This window comes from Vicugna pacos, chromosome 25, assembly GCF_048564905.1.
Source record: "Vicugna pacos chromosome 25, VicPac4, whole genome shotgun sequence".
Taxonomy (NCBI): domain Eukaryota; kingdom Metazoa; phylum Chordata; class Mammalia; order Artiodactyla; family Camelidae; genus Vicugna; species Vicugna pacos.
This window is the reverse complement of record NC_133011.1, coordinates 2,010,264-2,034,038: the sequence shown is the minus strand read 5'-3', so window position 1 is coordinate 2,034,038 and position 23,775 is coordinate 2,010,264. Positions and strand designations below refer to the sequence as shown.

The 23,775-nt window shown below is 40.0% G+C and overlaps 1 protein-coding gene across 2 annotated transcripts; it reads left to right on the top strand.

Annotated features, from left to right (window-relative positions):
• Positions 1-11,034: 11,034 nt before the first annotated feature.
• On the top strand, positions 11,035-23,775 carry LOC140689223 (uncharacterized). Of its 2 annotated transcripts, none has more exons than XM_072949436.1 (3): positions 11,035-12,470; positions 19,901-20,048; positions 23,581-23,775. In XM_072949436.1, the coding sequence occupies exons 1-3, from the start codon at positions 11,662-11,664 to the stop codon at positions 23,608-23,610; spliced, it is 987 nt and encodes a 328-aa protein (XP_072805537.1). In that variant the 5' UTR covers positions 11,035-11,661; the 3' UTR covers positions 23,611-23,775. The 2 variants fall into 2 exon arrangements, with proteins under 2 accessions (XP_072805537.1, XP_072805536.1); XM_072949435.1 differs by lacking the exon at positions 23,581-23,775 and adding an exon at positions 22,677-22,763.

Sequence of the window (23,775 nt, the reverse complement as noted above, 5' to 3'; positions counted from 1 at the left end):
TGCAATAAACTAAGAGTTGAGGTCTGCTTTTGCTTTTGTTTTTTGTTTTTCGTTTTTTTGCCTGAGATTGGGCTAGCTAATGGTTGAAGTTATTTGAGATCTTATAGTATCAAAAACAACAGCAGCTCCTCCTGTTATGTACAATAAGTGCAGCACATGCTGAGTACATCAGTATTTTAAGTATTCTGTCTTGTTTTATGTCACAATTCTGTGAGGTAAGTAGTATAAACCTCATGAAAAGAAGAGGAAATACATCCTCAGAAAAGTTAGTTTTTTCAGTGTTATCATGACTAAATAAATGGTAGAGTGGGAATGTTGACTCAGATACAATGCATATTATATTTATAATCTTTGCTATACAAACAAGTAAAGATTATTATGAAGAGAAACACAAATCCTAAATAAGAAAGAGTCTCAGAATTAGACAAAGCTTTCTTTCCATCAAACTCAAGGAGGTTGTTACCTTCCTTTTAAACAATGAATGGTGCAAGAATGAAAATGTAGCTTCTTAAAGGTTGAGTTGTAATACATTCATCATTCTTTTGATGTTAGGAAAAATACTCTTATTAGTGCATATATGACTTTTAACTTTCACATTTTTAATTTTTTTCTTTTTTGGGGGTAATTAGGTTTATTTTATTTTTATTTACTTACATTTTTAATGGAGGTTCTAGGGATTGTACCTAGGACCTTATGTTTGCTAAGCACTTGCTCTACCACTGAGCTATGGCCTCCTTGCACTGACTTTCACATTTCTAAAAAGCGCTGATTACTACTACAGATTTGTGAAAGGCATAGTGAAAAAGGATTTATAACTGTTGTACTGGAACATGAGGATGCCAGGATGGGAGAGAGGTCTACTGTGGAAAATGTTATATGTGATCACTTACGTGTGTGCTTGTATGTAAGTACTGAAAAGACACCTACTCCGTCTGATTTCATAAGTGACTTAAAGAGATCCTTAAGTATTCATATCATCTATATTGATGGTACAAATATTTTGGAATTTTTATAAAATGGATTCAAAGTCAAGGCTAGGATATTAAAGAGTCAATGAAACATAGAATCTGTTTCTTATGGAAGCCAAAGAACAAAGGTACAAAACTAAAGAATAAAGGTTAACTAAGTCCTTTTCTATCCATTTATTTTCTGTCGGTTCACACAGTCTGGATACCATACTTGACAACACAACCCAATGTAAAGGAATAAGATAACATTTGCAAAGAATTGGAATAGGTTGAATATTACCTTGTTTCATGTTCTACAGTGCTGCGTAGACTAAAGAATAACCTTCTTTGAAGTAAGGCTCATAAGCCTCTCTCCAAGACATGCATTCTATCAGAATTCTCATCTCTGCTTTATGATGATAGAGCAGATAGGTCAACTGATCTCTGCCTTTCAACTGGATGAAAGTAACATTGACTTGCACCTCATTCATCTTTTTGCAAGAATGCAAAAAAGAAGCTGCATGAAAACTCAGCAGTGGCTGAGTAGAGTAGAAAAATTTCCCCAAATTTGGAATTATATTCGGTACTCTCTGCATGGTAATAAACTCTTATTTTTTCAGAGTTATTTAGCAAAAGTGAAGTGTCATGTAAGTTGTAATATATTTTTGATATCATCAGAACTTCAGCTGTATTCAACAACTCTCTTTATTCATCCTAAATTTGAAGTTCATTAGGGATGATAAACACAGAACTTTTATGAAACTTTATGCAATTCCTCAGTGTACATATCAGTATTTTTTACCGTTAATTGTTATTTATACCTAAGACTCTTCCTCTATTGGTCAGGAAAATCAAATTATAGTTTCTGAATTATGTCATAGTATGATATAATGTACAAGAGGACAAATAGTGGAATCAAATTGCCAAAATTTGAATCTCAGGACTATATTTACTGAGGGACCCTAATCAATTTACTTAATTACCCTATTCTTAGATTTCCTTAATTTTCACTCAGGTATGATAATAAGGGTACCTACCTCATAGAGTTTTTACTAGAATTAAATTTCTAGACATATGTAAAGCACTTAGAATAAGACTGGGTTTAAAGTAAACACTCTAGAAGTTTTCTAATAATAATTCCATAATTGTACACATTTTACTCTGTTATATGCATTGCTATGCATTTAACTATACATTATAAACATACACATTCAATTATATACTATAAACATTTCTGTATATCTAGCTACATACTACCGATAGTCTGTAATTTTATGTATTTAACTATATGATATGAGAAAGGTTAGATGTAGTATTTCTAAATCTGTCTTTGCCAATGAAAGGAGAATAAGAACTAGAAGCTTACCTAGCATCTTTATGATAGATTTAGGCGGAAAGATAATTCTGGCATAAATTATTAAATTCCATTGTTAAAACCCACAGAAGCTATTCAAAATGGATTCAAAATTTGAGAAAACTTTATGAAGTTAAGGCCTTTTGCATTTGCTAGTCACAACTGTGTATTTTTCCTCCAAACATAGGGAAACACAGCCTTTATGCAGCAGTTGAAAAAAAAGTGAAATAAATTTGAAAGTGAAAGAGATGGTATAGTTACTACACAGGAGATATTTGGCCCCAAACAAATAGATCTTAGATGAGCTTAGATTTTTAAAGAGGTCACTATGGGTTGAAAATCTAAGTAAGGACTGGAGGATAAAGTGAAGTATATAAAATAAATGAACCATAGGGAAAATAAATTTGAGTAGGGTGGTACAGATTAAGAGAGGATCAAATTAAAAACTTGAATGTCAAACAGATAAATAACTTAAAATATATTCCACTTGATCACAAAATAACCTTAACTGAAGAGTGGCAATAAATAATCTCTCCAGCACAAGTAAGGTTTATGGGTTTAAATATGTATACTTAGAGCTTCATCTATTTAAACAGATAAATTGAGAAATCAGGAGTATCACTTAGCAAAGGTATGTTTAATATAAATATATATTTATATGATTAAGGTTATATGTCATATATTACATATTAGTATGTTTATATTACTGTAAATAATAGTGTCTAGCATCATAATGTGCAAAAGCACCTTTTAGACTAAGCATATGACATAATCTTTTGCTTTGAAGATATTACCTTACAAGCACTGAGTTCCAAGTTTTAAAAATAGGGCAGAAATGGTTTAATTGAGAGAAATAAGATTAAACTGTGTGATATGAACCACAGTGTGAAAAGATTATTAAAATGGGAGATTTGGAAATATCCTGATACATCATACAGGATTACAAAGTTATTAGGACTTGGTCATGTAGCATTTTCTGAGTGAAACATTAGAGTTGAAAAACTTTTTAAAAGTTCTTTAGCTCTAAGGGACATTTTCTTTTTTTTTTCAAGACTTAAATTTCAGTTTACATGCCGGGAATGAGTGTAATGACTTTAGAATGTGCTTTATTGTTGTTTGTGTAATTAAATTTGGGTAGAACATTAACCAAAAATGGAGTGTCTATTTAGATTATTTGTATTTTTCCCAAAGTTTTTTTGCTAATATATCAGTAATCATGACCAGAATCTGATATTTACTTGAAATCTCAGGTACTCTTCCAAAACATTTATTAAAAGTCAAGAGTTAGGGTATTCATTACTTATCTTTCCATGCTTGTTAATGTGAATTATTAACTTTAAAAAATGTTAAAATAACATATATCAGAATTTATACATATATATTAATTTATTATATAATTTTTGGTTATTTTAACTTTAAAGTACTTTTTTGTTGTTATTTTTAATAATCTACACTCACTACCTTCACTGCCTTGGATTTAATCCACAACAAACTGGCTTTTACCTCCTCATTTGTAATTAAAAAAAAGTATATATATGTGTATATATTTAATATAATATATATTAGGAAGAGAGAAAGAGGTGGTATATATCCAGAATAGCTCTTGGTACTGAGGAACAATAGTAACAAAAATAGACAAGATAGGTACATTTTCACACAGAAGTAGATAAATAAGCACAGAAAATGCCTAGAGCTAACGAAATGGTGTGGAATAATTAATGTTAATTTTGTTAAGTATTTGAACAGACCTCTCTGAAGTTCTATTCTAACTTTTTTCAGAGAAGCTAAAAACACTGCATTATTATGTGAAATATCCTTATTTGTAAAAGTTGGGAGCTAATTAGAAAGTTGCCAAATCACCATACAGGCTATTACTTCATAGGTCAAATTGAGTATTGTTACTTGGGTTTGCCTATTGGTGGGTATTGAGCCAAAAGATACAATCAAGCCAATGATTGGGAGAAAGAAGGATTTATTACTTGGAGCAAGTAAGGAGAACACCAGGGATCTTTCCCAAAGCAGTGTATCCCTGAACAGCAAAATTGGGGGAGCTTTCAGCTAAGGGTACATGAATATTAATGAAGGGATTTGGGTGGGATGTGCACATTCATGAAAGGGCTTGAGCAGAGAAGAATTAGCACAGCACTGGGGCAAAGGTTGACAGTCCAGGCTTTGGTTGATTGAAGTCGTGAGGTCAACAAAAGGTCAACATCATCATTCCTTAGGTTCCATCTGTTCTGGTAGTTGAGGCTAGAGGGGGCTTGGAATTCAGCAGAATAGCTCAAGAAAGTGCTCCAGGCTAATCTTTACCATTAAGATAGAACTGGGCGTATTAACAGCTGATATATTATCTTTGCTGTTGTTACTTCTCTTGCCTGTTAACAGTTGTTTGTTCCTGCATTCTTTTGTCTCCTTAAGATCATGAGTTACTGTGACCTGTTCAAGAGCAAGCATTGTGGCCAGGCTTAGATCACAAAATGGCTTAGGGCAAAAATGGCTTCTCTTATGTCAGGAAAGCCATACATTCTCTTTCTCTTAGGACCCCTTACCCTATCTATTTACAGTATGTCTATGAACCTCTGCCCTCTATGGAGACTGGATTGCACCAATTGCTCCAAACTTTCTTTTGAAATGATACATTTATTTGTGTTATTTAGATCTACAATGCTTCCTTCTACCTCTTTTAATCTATAAATTATAATTGTCAAATGATTAACTTAACATAATTAATTTATGATATTGTGATTTATAATAAGAACTCTGTGTTTGGTTTTTGTCCCTGTTCCTGGCATACAGCTCCTAAAATCCTAGTAATTTTTTGAGTGATAAGAGCAATAGGAGTATCTTTAGTTACAATATTCGGTCTTTTGTCCTCAGTTCCTGAAATATTGCCAAAGCCAAAAAAGAGAAAGGAGTGTCTTTTGCTATTCATAACAAGCCACTTTCACCCACACCTGAGTTTATGTTAATGAGGTGAGTTTTGGTAAGCTTCTAGATAATCACAGGATGTGGGCTGGTTACCAGTGGAACCAAGTGTATGACTAAAGGGTTGAAACTTTTGGTACTATCCTTGACCCCTGGGGAGGGGCAAAGTGCTGGAGGTTGAATTAATCACCAGTGGCCAATGATTTAATCAATCATGCCTCCCTAAAAATCCCTAAAATGCAAGGTTTGAAAAGCATCTTGCTAGTTAAACACATGGAAGAGCTCAGTTGGTGGTGAGCCCAGAAAGGACACATATGCTTCCCTTGCACATTCCCCATACCAGGCCCCATGGATCGCTTTTATTTAGCCATTAATAAATTGAAGCTCTAGTGAATAACTTGTTCTCTTGAGTTCTGTGAACTGTTCTAGCAAACTACTGAGCCTGGGGAGGGAACTTGTGACTTAGTTAGAAGAAGAAGTAACAACCCGGACTTGCAACTTGCATCAGAGTTGGGGAGGAACAGTTTTGTGGGAATGAGCCTTTAACTTCTGAGATCTGATGCTAGCTCCAAGTAGATATTGTTAGAATTGTGTTAAGTTATAGGACACCCAGTTGGTGTCCATAGAGGACTGTGGAATTGCTTGGTGTGGAAAAAAATATGCATCTGGTGTCAAAAAGTATTCTGTGAGTAATTAGGAGAAAAACAACTATTTTCCTTTCATTTGGTAAGCAGACATGAAGTAATGAGTGTACAGTTGTGAGTAGAGGAAATAGAAACAGTTTTTTCTTTCATCTGGATACTTTGTAGATCTCTGCAATTTAATATGCTGAATATCTAGTTCATTCCTGTCAGTTTTTTACAACCCAGTGGTTGCAGATGCTCGCACTATTCTTCTTGACCTTGAATACTGATTCTACCAATTACTAACTGTGAACTTGGGCGAGTCAGTTTACATTCCTGTGCATCAATTTCCTCATATGCAAAATGAGTGTGTCAGTCAGAGGCCAGACGATGGGAACCACATAGTAATTGGAAAAATAAATCTTCACTATAAAGAATTATGAACTGTAACAGGGGGATTACCTATAAAGGGTAAAGAGAGCTCTAAAAAAAAATACTCTAGGGCTGAGGAAAGTACCTGAGAAATGAATAAACCTGTAATCTCCCTTCCCCCAGATTGTGATTCAGATCTCATTAGAGAAGATACGGTTATAGGTAAATAGATTGTGGAAAAGTTCTCTGGGTGGTTCCAGGCCAGAGTTGATCCACATTCTGTGGGCAGACGCTGGTGGTTGGAGAAGTACTGCTAAATCCTGTAAACAGGAAGTAACTCTCTAGTGTGCTGGCAGCTTGAGACAGGGAAATCTGCCCTGGAAGATATCTTAGAGTCTCACTGGGAGTGGTCTCATGGAGGTGCAGCTGAAATTCAGTGTAGGAGAGCATCCCTGAATGTTCACACAAAACACTGGTAGGCATGCAATCAAAGCAAGAAGAAAAGAAAGCAAAATAAAATTTAAAAGAGAACAACAGGACCTGGAAGAGAAGCCCTGTCTTCCTACGGTATCCCTCCAGCACTGTCTGTTGTCAGAGCTTAAGATGGTGCCAGCTGCAAAGAAGAACTTTTAAAGTGCCCACTCCCAGAGCATACAAGGAAGGTTGAATGTGGAGAGAAAGAGCAGTAAGTTGATAATTGATGCATTAGTTTCCAAGGGATTTCACAACAAATTATCATTAACTGGGTGGCTTGAAATGGCCAGAAGTGTTCTCTCATAGTTCTGGGGCCAGAAGTCTGCAGTCAGTATGTCGGCAGGGCTGTACCTCTGGAATCTCTGGCGGGGGAATCCTTCCTTGACTCTGCCAGCTTCTAATGGCTGTCAGCATCCTTGTGACTGCATCACTCCAGTCTCTGCCTCTGTCTTCTCATGGCTTTGTCTGCAGCTAGCCCTCACATGGACACACTTAGGGATAACCTGTGTAATCCAGGATGATTTCATGTCAAAATGTTTAACTTATCTATATCTGAAAAGATCCAGTTACAAATAAAATCATGTTGGTTTACAGGTTCCTGGGGTTAGAACATTGACCTGTCTGTTTGGGGGCCTCCATTTAGCCTTCTTATTTGGGGATTATAACAACAGTGTTTAACTTACCACCTTCTTAATAATAATAAATGAATTAATCAGATATAATACTTAGAACAATGTCTTTAATCAGATAAAATACTTAGAACAATGTCTTCTTCATAACGAGTTCCAAAAAAGTATTTGTTGTTGCTGTTTTCATCATCATTGTCATCATCATCACATCATGATGGTCACTGTTCTAGCCATGTATCATCTCTAGTCACTACTCTTCCATTTGATAGAAAGGATAATTATGGGATAATCAGAAATTGTACCCTAACCCTGTATTTGTCAGATAAGTGACCTTGAACTTAATTTCTAAAATGGAAAATTTTTTTTAATTTAACTTTTATGCAGGTAGTCTTATACTAATTGACAATAAACCTCTAGAAGTGACATAACTTATTTACTGTCACTTAATCAGTGGTGATGACATCATTTAGTTTAGTCTTTGTGATATAGTGTTTAATTACTATTACCACTATTGGTACTTACTTCTACTTCTATTATTACTATTATCTTCACTAATGATATTGTCAGCTACCTTTAAAAAACACATATTAGGGACTTCTTTGTCTCCCTCATTTCCCTTATTCTCTCTTTTTAATTAATTAACAATTCTTGGAAGTCTGTTAGAAGGAAACACAATTTCCTGAATGGCTTTCTCTCCTAATTACCTTTGTAATCGCCATTTCCTATTATTTTGTACCCTTGTAATACAATACCCTCTTAACTGGTCTCCCTAACTTTTGTGTCACCCTTCCCAAATCTTTATTCCACATAGAAAAAAAAAAGTTTGTGAAACATAGATCTGTTGTCACTCTATTGCTTTCAAGTTCTTCCGTGATTTTTAAGGTTCTCCAGTATTTGGAGCCAAACTATTTTTTGACCTTATCTTCTGGCTACATAAACTAGATAAATTATTCACAGAAGTTCTCCTTTCATATTATTTAGAATTTAAATCTAGCTCAAACATCACCTCTTCTGTAAAATCTTACTCCAGATCTCAAAAGGTAAAAGAACTCTTATCTTCTCTGCTCAGATCAAGTATGACCTTTGATTTCACTACAGAGAGCACGTGATTAATGAAACCATAGAACTAGAACCTAGATCCCCTCTCCCGGAGAGTGTTTGGATGCCCGTCTTCACTTTTCTGGAAGTAGGAACATAAAATGTTATACATTGTCGAATGACAGAGATCAAACAAAAAAATTCTTTTTAAATTAAGGGTTCACATTTTATAAATACTTACAAGATTTGTAATATGTTGCTCCATTGTTTCTTTATCCAGGACTTCTTTTCCCAAATAATGAATATGAAATTATTTTGATTTTCTCTATATTTACCAGAAATAAAGTGAAATTCCATTACTCAAATTTGCTTTACAGTGCATTTTTATAGTGATTAATGCCCATCTTTTTTTTTTTTCCAACTAGCCTGCTATGAAGTTAGTATGTAATGTATTTGCTCAAAAAGTTATTGGGCTACTACTATGTGTCATGCAATATAATAATAACTGGATATATTCATATAATATTATATAATTTTATGATTTGCCAGACCTAAAGTGCAAAGATAAGTAGCACTCAATAGTCTATATATCATATCTAAGATTTAAATCTCACAAAATTTTGTTCTTTAGCTTCAGCTTTGCTTAGAGCTTGCTTTCCAGCTTAATGATCTAACAGCATTCTTTTGTATGATTCTGATTTGTATTATTTATTTACTTTGAGCTTCCTTCTCTTTCATTCCACCACCTTAGTTTGTGTTTGATTCTTTTTTTCTTAATCAATACATTTCTGATCCAACTAATATGCATTAGTTTCTTGCTCTGTGCCAGGAAGTGCATGGTGCTTTCTCATGCAACATCTTATTTAATCTGCACAACAAATCTATCGCAGAACATATTATTTTGTTATTAAGACATGTTAGCAGAAAAATTAATGACTTTCAAAGTCACACAGTGATTAAAATTACAGAGATAACGTAAGTACAAAGCAATAAGATTTGCTCCACTCTATTATGTGCCCCACTGCCCTCTCCCTTAAATTTTCTAGAGATATTTCAGAGTATGGTTTTCTCCAATATGTCAAGTAGAATATTTTATCTGAGCCAAGAGCAGGGCTCATATGCAGTAATTAGATTTATATTCCTTCTCCAACACACCCTTTAACCTTTAGAGTTTGAATGTTACTAACAGATTTGGCTATGTGTTTTTCACATTTGCATAGAAGAATTTACCTAGAGGTATGCAGGAGGAAAACACTAAATAAAGGCGGTAGGATCTGGGCCTCCTTTCTTTGAGGATTAATTTTTAATTAACGTTGTTATTGAGATAATTATAAATTCACATATAGCTTCACTAAATAATACAGAGAACATGTGTCCACTTTACCCAGGTTCCTCCAACGGTAACATTTTGCAAAAATTACAACATACTACAGCAACCAGGTTATTGATATTGATACAGCACACTAATCTTTTTAGAGTTCAGTGGTTTAACTTACACACACTTGTGCATGTGTGTGTGTTTGTGTATTTAGTTCTATGCAGTTCCATGTATAGAACAGGTTTTCTGTCCACCATCACAGTTCAGACACTGAACATCTTCATCATCACAAGTATCCCTTGTATGGCCCTTTCATAAAACCACACCTCCCTTCCACCGTCTCTACCCCTGCCGTTTCTAACCCTTGGTAACCACTGAACTGTTCTCCATGAACATCTTGGCTTAATAATATTGAGAGAGTTAATGGGCTAATTGCTGTGGTACACTCAAGTGGAGCATCAGTTCAAGGTCCCCGTGGTGGCTGATGCTAGAAAAATTTTGGACCTTCTTACCCTGGTGGCAGCTTGCACCACAGAGGACTGGCAGTAAGAATGAATCTAAAGCCTGGTTAATGTTGGAGTCTACACATATATAACAGTGTTGATTTTGAGCACATTAGCCCCTGAGGAAAGCACCATTTTTCCTTGTATCACAGGAAATTCATTCATTCAACACATATTTATTATGCTACTAATAAAAGGAGATGGTTCCACCAGAGATAGGCCAGAGGTAGTCATGGCCTTTGGGAAAATTATTTTAATCAAGTGAATCATTTAGCCTTCAGCAAAGAGTGACCCAATGCCTCCAACTTCCATGATAGAGGTGCCAGAAGCATCAAGAATGAGGGACTTTGTCAGAGCCTCGAATGCTCTGGACAGACCAGGTGTTTGGAGGTGGACACCCTGATAGTGAGGGTAGACACTATGTAAGAATGTACCCTTCAAGTTTCAGGCACCTTGGGACCACTAGCTTCTTCAAATAATCTGTCTTCTTTTAAAGGGGTGTATTACAGAGGACATGTCTTCTCTTCTCTCTGTGATGGTGGCATGCATTATGTTCCCACGTGCACTAGCAAGATTCATTGTCCTCCGTCATTTCATACTTTTTGGCCATGTTGATTATAACAGCAGTAGCAAAAGTAGGAACAGAAACAGTGGCAAGAAATGTTATGTCATGAAACTTTCAGGACAGCTGTCACCAAGCTCCGCAGTATTTCAGCTCCAAAGGTATATCTGCGTTCCTGCTCTGTCAAACACTGAGTGAAACCAGGTCTGGTAACTGGGTATCAGCAAACACACTTCTAGATGTAGGGAAATGTCAAGGGAGGAAGTTCTGAGAAAAGTCTTCTTGCTAATTTGGATGGGAGTTCAGAATCTTAATGTAAGGATGGCCTCATTTATGCCCCAGTATGGTGATAACTATGGCATACTAGAAACATATTTCAATAAAGAATTTAGGCTAAAAGAGGGCTGTATTAGCATATTTTCATACGTAACAGTGGCTTTGATCTGCCTGAGTTGACTGATTTTCTTTTGTTCTGTTTTTGGATTAGTTAACTTAGAAGTTATTTCAAATTTAAAATGCATTTGTACTCTATCACTGTGCTGATTCTATAAACCTGTCATTAGTCAATGTTATGTTAAGCAAATAATCTTAGATTTAATAACAGAATGGGTATATTTAGGGAACTGGGCTGCCGCTTGCCCTCGCCTCAGCTGCCGCCGCCGCCGCCGCCGCCGTGCAGGTAAGGGGGCGCTGGTGGGGGCGTGCAGGTCGGGGAGCCGGCGGGTGGGGCCTGGGCTGCGCGGTTGGAGGCTCACGGGTTGGGGAAGCGTGGGTGAGGCCCCAACCGCGCGGCCAGTCAGGACCCTGAGGCGAGTGCGGGCCGCCGCCGTGGTTCGTGGTGCCCCCCCTCCCCAACGTTAGTAGTCCCTGAAGCCCGTTTCTTCGCTGCGGCTTGTACCCGGGTTTGGGGAAGCGAATGCAGCCCCGGGAGGTGGGAGGGCGCCTGAAGGGGCGGCCCGGGAGCACTTCCGACCGGCCCTCAGGTCATGGCTTGCTCCCGCGAGGCCTGTGCGGTGCTGTCGGCGGGGCCGCGGTGGGATGGGGGCTGCGCCTGCGAACTCCTGAATTTGTTACCGACTCCCCCGCGGCCTGGGGCGTCCTCTGCTTCCCCATGTTCGCAGGGTGTACGTCTGGCGGTCAGTCAGCTCCTGGGAGGCGAGGCTTTGCTGTCAGGGGGCGGGGGCGGCAGCGGCGGACGGCGGCTTGCGGCAAGCTGCTTCGGCGGACGGGGAACGGCCGCGAGCGTTGGGCGGCGGAGGGTGGCAGCGGGCGGCGAGCTGAGGCGGCGGGAGAGGGTGTGCTCCAGGGAGCAGCCGACTTGCTCCTATCTACTCCTTGTGCTGTTTTGGGGGCGGCCTCTGCCGCCGCAGGTTCCCAGGACTCCCGGCATTGGGTATGGAGACACGGCGGGAGGCGCAGCGGGGTGTCCCGTCCCGGTCGCCGCCCCGCCCTGCCGCCCCGCCGGCCGTCCCTGCTTGGCCCGCCAGGCCCCTTTCGGTTCCGCTCGGCCCCACTCGCCACATCCCGGGCAGCAGGAGCCCCAGCCCGAGGGTCCGCGCTTCCGGCGGTAGGAGGAGGGGCGCGCGCGGATGCGCAGGTGCGGACGCCAGAACTGCCCGGAGCGTGGGGAAGTAGGGCGCTCCTGCATCGGCTCCCGTGGAAGAAGGAGGTCTGGGGACTGGGCTGCCGCTTGCTGTCGCCTCCGCTGCCGCCGCCGCCGTGCAGGTAAGGGGGCGCTGGTGGGGGCGTGCAGGTCGGGGAGCCGGCGAGTGGGGCCTGGGCTGCGCGGTTGGAGGCTCACGGGTTGGGGAAGCGTGGGTGAGGCCCCAACCGCGCGGCCAGTCAGGACTCTGAGGCTAGTGCGGGCCGCCGCCGTGGTTCGTGGTGCCCCCCTCCCCAACGTTAGTAGTCCCTGAAGCCCGTTTCTTCGCTGCAGCTTGTACCCGAGTTTGGGGAAGCGAATGCAGCCCCTGGAGGTGGGAGGGCGCTTGACAGGCCCGGGAGCACTTCCGACCCTCCCTCAGGTCGTGGCTTGCTCCCGCGAGACGTTTGCGGTGCTGTCGTCGGGGCTGCGGTGGAATGGGGCTGCGCGTGCGAACTCCTGCGTTTGTTACCGATTCCCCTGCGGCCTGGGTCGTTCTCTGCGTCCCCATGTTGGCGGGGTGGACATCTGGCGGTCAGTCAGCTCCTGGGAGGCGAGGCTTTGCCTTCAGGGTGCGGGGCGCCGCGGCCAATGGCGGCGTGTGGCTAGCTGTGGTGGTGGTAGGCGAATGCCCTAGAGCGTTGGATTGCGCAGGGCGGTGTAGGAAGGCGAGATGAGGCGGCGGAGAGGGTGTGGTGTGCTCCTTGGAGTCAGCCGACTTGCTCCTATCTACCCTGTGTGCTGTTTTGAGGGCGGCCTCTGCTGCCGCAGGTTCCCAGGACACATGTCTTCTTGTCATTCTGCTCCTGGGAAGAGGATGCAGTGAGGACAGGGGGCAGTATCAGCGGTGGGCAAGGACTTTCTGAGGACCTGGCTGTAGCCCAGGTACGTAAGTCTCCTTTCTTCTCTTGCTTCCTGAGTTCGTGGATGTAACGGCTTTTCCATTATAAGTTTTTTCCAGATATTGAACCCAGGTTTCTGTGCTATACAGAAGAAACTTTTTAAAAAATCTATTATGTATAGTGGCTAACATTTGTAAATCTCAGACTCCCACCCGATTTCTCTCTTCTCATCCTGTTTCCCTGGTAATCGTAAGATTGTTTACTAAGTCTGCAAGTCTGTTTCTGTTTCGTAGGTGAGGTCATAGTGTGTTTTGTTTTTGATTGCACATATTAGTGATACGGTATTTTTCTTTCCCTTTGTGGCTCATTTCACTTAAAATGATGATCTCTAGGTCCTTCCATGTTGCTGGAAATGGCAGTTTATCCTTTACTATGGCAGATTAGTATTCCATTGTATAAATAAACTGGAGCTTTTTATCCAGTTGTCTGTTGCTTCATTTAAGTTGCTTTCATGTGTTGGCTACTGAGTAGGTAGTGGTGCTGTGAATACTGGGGTGCAGGTATCTTTTCGGAGGGAGTTCCCTCTGGATATATACCCAGAAGTGAGATTGCTGGATCATCGGGTAAGTCTTTTTAGTTTTGTGGGGAATTTCCAAACTGTTCTCCCTAATGGCTACACCAAACGACATTCCCACCAGCAGTATAAGAGGGTTCCCTTTTCTCCACACCCTCTCCAGCATTTAGATTTATGAACTTTTGAGTGATGGCCATTCTGACTGGTGTGAATTGATAGTTCACTGTAGTTTTGATTTGTGTTTCTCTGGCAATTAGTGATATTCAGCATTTTTTCATGTGCCTATTGGCCATTTGTAGTCTTCATTGGAGAAATGCTTGTTTAGGTCTTCTGCCCATATTTTGATTGGGTTGTTTGCTTTTGTTACTAAGTTTTGTGAGCTGTTTATATATTCTGGAAATTAAGTCTTTGTCAGTTGAATCATTTACAAATATTTTCTCCCATTCTATAGGTTTTCATTGAGTTTTGCTTATGGTTTTCTTTGCTGTGCAAAAGCTGATAAATTCAGTTTGGTCCCATTTGTGTGTTTATTTTTGCTGTTATTTTTATTGGTTGGGTCGACTGCCCTAGGAGAACATTGCTGAGATGTATGTCAGGTGATATTTTGCCTATGTTTCCTTCTAAGAGTGTTTTGTCTTATGTTTAAGTTTTTAAGCCATTTTGAATTTATTTTTGTGTGTGGTGTGAGGGAGTAGTCTAATTTCATTGATTTACATGCAGCTGTCCATTTTTCCCTACACCGTTTGCTGAAGAGAGACTGTCTTTACTCCATTGTATGTTCTGGCCTCCTTTGTCAAAGATTAATTGACCAAAAGTTTGTGGGTTTATATCTGGGCTCTCTATTCTGTTCCATTGATTCATATGTCTGTTCTTGCTTCAGTACCATGCTGTTTTGACTGTAGGTCTGTAGTGTTGTGTGCAGTCTGGGAGGGTTATTCTTCCAGCTTCATTTCTTTTTCCTTAGTAACGCTTTGGTAATTCTGGTCTTTCGTGATTCCATATAAGTTTTAGGATAATTTGTTGTAAATTCTTTGAAAAATGTCCTGGGTAAGTTGATGGGGATCACATTAAATCTGTAGATTGGTTTGGGCAGTGTGGCCATTTTAACAGTATTCTTCCAGTGCAAGAACATGGGATGTCTTTCCATTTCTTTAAGTCCTGTGTAATTTCCTTAGTCGGTGTTTTGTAGGTCTCCACATAGGTCTTTCACTTCTTTGGTCAGATTTATTGCTAAATATTTTATTTTTTTAGATGCAGTTTAAAAGGGGTTATTACTTTCATGTAAAGATATGCCACTCATTTCTGTATGTTGATGTTGTGTCCTGCTACCTTGCTGAATTCTTTCATTAGCTCTTAACAGTTTTTGTGCGGAGCCTTTAGGGTTTTCTGTAAATAGTGTCATGTCACGTAATGATACGTAATGACAGTTTTACCTCTTTTCTTCCAACTTGGATTCCTTTTCTTTCTTTTTGTTGTCTAACTGCTGTGGCTAGCACTTTCAATACTGTGTTGAATAGAGGTGGTGAGAGTGGGCATCCCTGTCTTGTTCCAGATAGTAGTGGAAAGGCTTTCAGCTTCTCACCGTAGAGTATTATGCTGGCTGTGGGTTTCTTATAAATAGCTTTTATTATATTGATATATGTTTCCTCTGTACCCACTTTGGTAAGACCATGGGCTCAGTGCAGTCAGGGGGCTGGGAGGACGGTAGCAGCAGTGGCTGTGGTGGTGGGAGGAGGGCGGCTGCCCCTTGTGAGCCAGTCATTTGCTCCCGTCTCCCCTGTGGCCTGGCCTGGGGGCAGCCTCTGCTGCCCCAGGTCCACTGGACCCATGTCTTTAGGTCAGTCTGCTCCCAGGAGGCTGCCATGATGTGGTCACGGGGCAGGACTGGTTTTGGGAGTGAGGCTGCCCTATGCAAGCCCTTGGATTTACTCCCATCTCCCATGTGGCCTGGCCTGAGAGTGGCCTCTGCTGCCCCAGGTTCGCTGTAGGTTTGTCCCCAGGCCAGCCAGCTCCCAGGAGAGGGGCGTGGTGCAGTCAGGGAGCAGGGGACAGCTGGGGGAGGGGGTCTGCTGTGTAGGAGCTGGCCTCTTTTCTCCAGTCTTCCTTGTGGCCTGGCTTGGGGGTGGCCTCTGCTACCCCAGGTCGCAGGACACATGTGTCCCAGTCTGCCTGCTCCTGGGAAGCGGGCATGTAATAGTAGACATGGGGGCTGGGGACCACCTTACCACAAATGGCTGACCTCATCTCACCAGCCTGTGGTAAGCAAACTGGGAAATGTGCATCCTGCCACCTGGGGCAGCAAAGGCTGCCCTCAAGCCAGATGTAGGAGAGACAGAGGAGCCTGGAGCAAATCCACTGGCTCCCCCAGGGCTGCCCCTCTGCCCCTGCCTCTGTGGCAACCGCCCCCTGACTGCACTGGGCCCAGTTTAAGTGGTCTGACTCCACAGTGTGTGCTTTGCTTGGTCAGTGGTATCAGGGATCTGCATGTCAGGGCACATGGTAATGCTTTGTTGTAGTCGTGTTCTAGAGAATGAAGACGTGAGTTGTAAATAAGGAAGTGCAAATTGACCAAATCCCCTAAAAAATCTGCCTTCGCTCTGCTGTTCCATTGGTTTCACATGTCAGGATCTTTGCTGTTAGACAGAATGGTGCAGTCGTCTGCTTTAGTCTGTGTCTTATGAAAGTGTGTTTGGTATTGTGGCTGTTCCTGAATGAGCGGTACTGGCAGCTCTGCACAGCGCCCAGGGTCAGCACGGAGACTGAAGGGACTGGAGCTGCTGGATTCCTTCTTGCCCGAGGACAGCCTTCTGTTTGAGCCAGTCAGTTGCCTGTCCAGTTTGTGGAACATTGTTGTGTATTATGTTATAAATTCCTACAGGTTGTAGGCGTTGTCTTTGCTACCTCTAGTTAAGACATTTAAAGTTACCTGTAGTTAAGATATTTGAAGTGTTTTGCAGGCAGAGCGGTGTACTCACTTAGGATTTTGCATTTACTTGGCACAGGAGTGCGTTGTGGCATTTTTAACCTGGATGTATGTGGAAAGGTGAAACTTTAGATTTGTGGTCTTTTGAAACAACTTGATTTGAATAAAAGATATATGGAAAATAATTTTCTTTACTCTAACGGATTGTGAGTGATTATTTGAATTCTCAGTCTGAAAGGTCCCAAATAGTCATCATATGCCCACCCACCCCCCCACCCCCCGCCAGGACTGGACACGTGGGAATGAGCAGAAAGTTCACACAGTCAGGATTTAGGCCAAGTTGAAGTGGCCCTAAATTGTCAAAACAAGACACTGAGGGAGGCTCTGAGGTCCAGAGGTCTAGAAGCTCAGTCCAGATGGGCCTGTTTTTGTACCAAGTTTTTAGAGTTGGGGGAAGGACTAGACCAGATGTTTTCATTCCTGCACAGTATTGATTTTGTCAATCAAATATTAAAATCAGAATTTAAATTTTAGAATCATTTTAACGTAGGGTTTTCAAGACAGTTTATTCTCCCTGAGAAATAGCCTACTATACATAGTTCAGAATGACTTTCACTGAGTAAGAGTGAATATTTTCTCCATCCTGAGTTTTGGGGTGCGGTTGAGGTGTGGGTATGTGGGTCAAAGGCATACATATACTTTATTTAAAAGGTGACAAAAGAAAGCCTTGTGTGTCTTGTAAAATTCTCCCTTTATACTTGCGTGTTATATCGTATAAGTTAATACTATTATTAAAGTAGAAATTCCCAAAGGATTAAAGTTTAGGTCTAAAATACATAATTTTGACAACTGTTAAAGTTAGTGAGTGTCTGGCAAAGCAGGGAACTGACAGAAGACTTAACGGAAATGTCTTTGAGAAATGGATATAACAAACTACATTTACGTGCAAGACTGTTAAGTGATGGTCAGAAGTGGATGTGAATTCACTAATGCTGCTGTCTACTTACTGAAGTTTTGATTGTGTTAACGTCGCCTGATCATTTCCTGGCAGACCCATTATTTGCCTCACAGACGAGTGCATCAGGATCTGTTCATTTGGGCGATTTGCTTGGTTTGATGTATATTCATATCTTCGGCCCTTATAAAGGGCTTTGTCAGTAAATGTTCTGGTTAGAGTTAACTACTGTGATTTATTGGCAGAGGCTTTTGTCTGATCTTAAGTTGCTCCACAGCCTTGCTTTTATAAGACCTATTAACAGAAGTCTGACGTAGATCAAGTATCAGCCCTGCCTACAGCGCGGCATAAACACCTGGAAAGTGCACTGCCTCCCCTCGGTGTCGGAACCGTCGGTCTGCGCTCCCTTCCTCTTCTTATCTGACAGTGCTGTGTTGAGGCATGGCTATGTCCTGTGTGGAAACTTTTCATTTGCCTGGGTTTGTCCAGGACATCTGCTATCTTCTTCATGTAGGACTTCCTGACAGGACTGGTCTCTAGCTACAGCTGACTTTGTAGCCCTAATCCTTGTAATTTTTACCTCTCTACTTTTCTTCATTTGGGTCCCTGTTTGAAGGCAGTCCCTTCGATGTTTTATTTCTAGTCACTTCAGTTCAGTTCAGTGTGCCTTTTCTGAGGACTTGTCTATTATGTGCCAGCACTGTGCTGATGCTGAGGAAACTGATGAATGCAACAGCCTTTGCTCTCAGAGTGTATTGTGTAGATACTTAGATGATTTTCAAGCTATGTGATAAGAAGTAAGGTGGTGTTCTACATAGGGAATAGCCAGTCACTTAACAAACTCCTGTCTTAAAGGCAGTTGTGCAATTTATTAAAAAAAAAAAAAGGAAAAGAAAAGAAAAAGAAAATGTCTTTGGGATGCACAGCCAATTTGGGGAGGTACTGGATAGACTGAATTAGCCCATCAGCAAGTATTGAAAGCCCCAAGCAGCAAACTTAGTGAGGTGATCACCCAACTCAGGACTGTGTCACAAAGCTCTTAATTAAAAAAATTTCCTTTGCCTAGGTCTAATTCCTCCTCCTGTAACTGAAGCCTCTTAGTAGTAAGAATAGGAGTGCCCTTTACCACCATTATGACCCCCAGCTCATTTTCTCTGGAGCCCAGGGGTTCCCGCCTGTGCCTGTTGGCAAGCTGCTCCCGGGTTACAGGTGTGCCTGGAGACTGAGCCCCCTCAGCTCTTGGGGATGGCTTTTAGGGCACTCACAGTCCCTTGTAATCAATCTTATTTCACTCTGATGGGCCAGTTACTGTCGTTTTCTCTGCTCTGTGACATGAGAAAAACTGTTGCTTTAGACCATTAATTTTTCTTCAGAAGGTTAGTTTCCTGAGCAATTGTTGTTGTATCTTATTAATCATCTTCCAGTTCTTTGCATGAGAAGCTTTAGTTGAGGAATTCTGAAGAGAAGTTAGGACTCCCAGAAGGAACTGACTTCTTTTGAAGATAAAGAGAAAAATGGTTCTTGGATCTCCAGTGAATGGCAGTTGATTTTCTTTTGGCCCCTGGTGGTTGACTGTCCACCATGATAAAACCAATATTGTACTGACAAAGCTTTTGTGTGGGTGCTGTGAGTAGTGGGCTTTGTGAAGAGCTGGCTTGCAAGGCAGATGGACCAGAAATACTGTATATCCTGCGACTTACCCACTTACCTGTTTTAAGAACAACTAAATACTTAGCCCTTACTACATGCAAGACACTGTTGTAAGGTTTGCGAATTCACTGTGAGAAGGTGCCTGGTGCCTCCCATCACAGAATTCTCTAGTCTTCTAGAGAAGATATATAATTAAAGAAATAATTATAACATGATGTGGTGCTGTAAGGGAAGTATGGTAGGGACAGTTGTTGAGACTGGCAGATGGTTTATTATATATAGTCACTCATGGATCACAGTGTTTAAACTGAACTAAGTCATCTTTGTTTCTTGTAGAGCAACAGTACATCTTTGAGTATGACTTAGAGGTGCCACCACTGAATATTGTTACTGAGTATTGTTTTTCCATGTAAAGTGAGAAATAATGTGATTTAGAAGGTCTCTGATGTAATTTGCAATTTTACCTGGCCAAAAGTGGCCTTGGTTTTACGATAACATACTTTTTACCTGTAGCCTTAATTATGGGTGTGATTACATAATGCTGCTCTCTTGCCTTTTTTTGTTTTCAGAGAGGGTCTCCATGTAAATCAAGAATTGCTGCAAATGTCTCTGTGTGTCACGGAGCTGCTCTCTGAGCTGTTGTGTCCATTCAGCCCCAGCAAGGTTGCAGAGATGCTGCCATGCCTGGGGTGCTGCCGCCTGGAAGAAGGCATTCAGGTAAGACCAGTGGTGTAGAGGAGGCAAGAGTCAACTTTCCTTAATCATTCACCATTGTATAAATGAGCAAAGGGAGACTCATACATTAAATTACCTGCCTAAGTTTGTACCTGGTAAGTGCTAGCACCTGAGATTAAACCCAGATAATCTGACTCTGTGGTGCATGGTCTCCATTGCTGTGATAAATTTCTTCTCCATTTATTCCAGTAAAATCAGAAACAGCACATGTCCATCATTGTTACTAATCAAGGTTCACATTCTAGCCAACGTGATAAATGTAGAAAAAGGAATACCATAAAAATGCTGAAAGGAAAAAACACGCCCCTACTTGCAGGCACTGATGTTAGATGGTCCTGTTGTGCCTGGACTTAACAGGCTGAGTGGCAGCAAGGAGCTTTAGCAGAGACATTGCCTGGATCCTCTTTCCTCCTTTTCTCCTGTTTCCAAATGAAAATGAATGTGTGTGCCCACACGCATGTACCTGTGTGTATATGCATGTACACATGAACTCTAGTCTATGAGAAGAGGCAGCACATTCCCTGTTTAAAATTTATTTTTAAGCCTCCATCAGATCTCCTTTCCTCTGCTGTCAGTACTCCTGAAACGGTAATCTGCGTTTTCCACATCCACCTCCTGAACTGCCCACGTACTTAGAAAGTTTTAATTATGAAATATTTCAAATATATAGAAATGTACAGAACATCAGATACACGTATACCCACCAATGCAATTTTATAGATGTGAACACTCTGCTGTACTGTCTTCTATCTTTGTTGTTTTGTTGTTTGTCTTAGAAATAAAGCACCCGTTATCTGTCATGTCCCCCTGAGCTTATCACCCACCTGAAGATGGGCAGTTTATCCTTTTCAAACATGTTTTTTATTTTTCCTATATATGTATTTACCTATAGAACACAAGATACAGTTAATATATTTTAAAAATTTGTATTAATGGTATTATGCCATATATATCCAAATGCAAATTGTTTTTATCTTAATTTTTGTACATATAGAGGAGTCTGTTGATTGACCACATTTTGAAATGACTATACTTCAGTTTAAATAAATAAATAAATAAATAAATAAATAAATAAATAAATAAATAAAAGTAGTTTATTGACTGACCTGCCACAGTTCATGTATTTCCCTATTCATAGACATTCAAATTGTCTACAGCCTTTTGCCATTACAAACTATGCTACATGGGACATCTTTGTACATATCTCCTATGTACTCATGTGATGTTTCTCTAAGTAATGTGTCTTAGTATCCCTGAAAGTGGGATTATTTAGACAACAGAGTAGCTTAATTCCACGGTTTTTGCCAAGTTGATTTCTTATTTGTTTCGTTTGCTGTTTTTCCACATCCTTGCAGATTGCTAATATTTAGACTTCTTAATTCTTGTTTTTTATTTGATGGAGCATGACACGTAGCCCTTTTTGTTTTAGACTCTTAATTTCTGCCTGTCTGATGGTTCTCATTGATCACTCGTTACGCTGCATCTCTTTCCATATGTTTAATGACAGTTTGGGCTTTCTTTTCCCTGAACTATCTGTTCATATCATTGGCCCATTTTCCTAGTGTGGATTTGCCGTTTGTACTGATTTCTAGAAATTCTTGCTGATTTCTGCATTTCTAATGCTATGTGATTTTTTATGTTGGAGGTGCGTCCTTCCAGGCTGTTATGGCATGTTTTTTAAATCAGTTTTTAGTGATTTCTGTTTTAATTTATCAATCTTTTCCTTTAAAGTTTAAATTTTGTGTGTGTGACTTTTATTTCCATCTCTACTTCAATTGCATAAACGATATCCTCTAATACGAGTTTTATAGTTTAGCTTTTTACGTTTAGGCTTTTCACCTATCTGGAATGTATTTTTGTAAACAGATCAAGAGAGGGATTTATATATATTTTTCCATGTGGATGACTGATGGCTCACATATAATTTTATTGTCCTTTCTTCACTTATTTTTAATGCCATGCACCAAACTCCCAAATATACATGGATGTTTTTGTGGATTGTGCTCTGTATTTTTGGGTCATTTGTCTTATACTGATAACACATATTTTAATGAATACAACTTTAAAGGAAGATTTATTAGCTGGAAAAAAATTCTTCCCTCATTTTCTTTAAAACTCTTTGGCTGTTGTTGGCCTCTTACTATTTCATATCAATTTAGGAATCATACTGTCACGTGCCTTTAAAAATAATGCATTTTCTGGGATTTTGATGAAAAAATACATTGAATTTATAGATTAATTCCAGGAGGGTTGACATTTTATGATACTGTTTTCACATTCAGGAACATGGTTGCCTTTTAAAAATGACCTTTGTGCTCTTTGGTGAGGTTTTATCACTTTATATAATATCTTACTTGTCTCTTGCATATTTTCTTAAATTTGTTCCCAGATACTTATACTTCTTGTTAACATTCTGAAAAGAAATGTTTTGAAATGACATTTTTTTTACTGATTACTGTTGGTGCATGTTACTAATTGTAGTATGTTGTTTTAGATCTAGCAACCAGGCTGAATTCCTTTTTCATTCAAGTAGTGTCTAGATTTTTTTATAACCATAATATTTTCTGAGAGTCATGGTAGTTTATTTTCTTTCCAATCTTTATTTTTCAGTCTCCTGTCAGAGGTCTAGGAGCTCTGGGGTTTTATTGAAAAGAGGCAATGACAGCGTGCACTCTCGTTCCTGATTTAAAAGTGAATGTGTCTAACATTTTATATTAAATATGGTTTTTATTGAAGGATTTTGATAGATAATTTTTTTATTAAATTACAAAAATTCCATCCTCAGTTTACGTTAGAGTGTTTTATATTGTTTTTACTTTTGTCAAGCCCGGGTGCTGTATTTTATCAAATGCCTTCTCTTTCTCTGTTTATTGAGATGATCACATATTTTCTTTCTTTGATCTGTTAACCTGTTAATGTGTTATTTGTGCTTCTCTTTTTTCTTAATAGTAAAGGATTATTCTGCTTTATTAGTCTTCCCAAAGACTAACTGGGTTTTTTTTTTTTACAACCTTTGTTTTTCTCTTTCTGTGACATTCCTTTCTGTACTTCTGTTCTTGGTTTTATCTTAGTTTAATTGGTATTTCTGCTTTACTCACTAGATACTCTTAGCTTATGAATTTTTATTGAGTCCCACGAGCTAACGTATAGTGGTTCATTGTCATTTTGTTCTAGATATTTTGTGTAGAGTTACACTTGTCAATTTCTGGTGTATATTATTATTGTTTATATATTCATGTTACCTTTTGTGTAGTGGATACAACTAATTCAGGTGCATGACAACTATTAAAATAAGTGGAAAAAAAAAAGAATGACCCTGGTTCAGAGTCCCAAATGGGCCACTCCAAGACTAGAAAGTCAGATATTTGCACATTATACTGTGAAGTAGCATACTCCTAGGGTTTGAATTCATTGTTTATTCTCGAGGTTTTTTTCCCCCATTCTTAATAGGATCTCTAACTCCATGAACAGGATTTGTGAAGGTTTATCTTTTCTTTTTCCCCGAATTACTCAGAAATATCAACTTCATGAAGTCACTGCCTAACTATTAGAAAAGAAAGGAGATGTTCATGGTGCCTTCTTAACAAGGAGGCCACCCACACCCTGCTCTTACTGTGCCTACAAGGCCTGTCAGAAAGGACACCAGGAGGGGACAACAGGAGTGACCGACCTTGTGTCGCCGGCCAGCTGGGCCCAGGCAGAAAGAAGC

What these genes read in the sequence shown, in the direction of transcription:
- LOC140689223 (XM_072949435.1), top strand. Translation starts at nt 11,662, where the DNA reads ATGCAGCCCCGGGAGGTGGGAGGGCGCCTGAAGGGGCGGCCCGGGAGC. An exon ending in CTGCCGCCGCCGCCGTGCAG is followed by an intron (nt 12,471 to 19,900) that starts GTAAGGGGGCGC and finishes TTTTGTTTTCAG; the next exon opens with AGAGGGTCTCCATGTAAATC. An exon ending in GCCTGGAAGAAGGCATTCAG is followed by an intron (nt 20,049 to 22,676) that starts GTAAGACCAGTG and finishes TTTATTTTTCAG; the next exon opens with TCTCCTGTCAGAGGTCTAGG.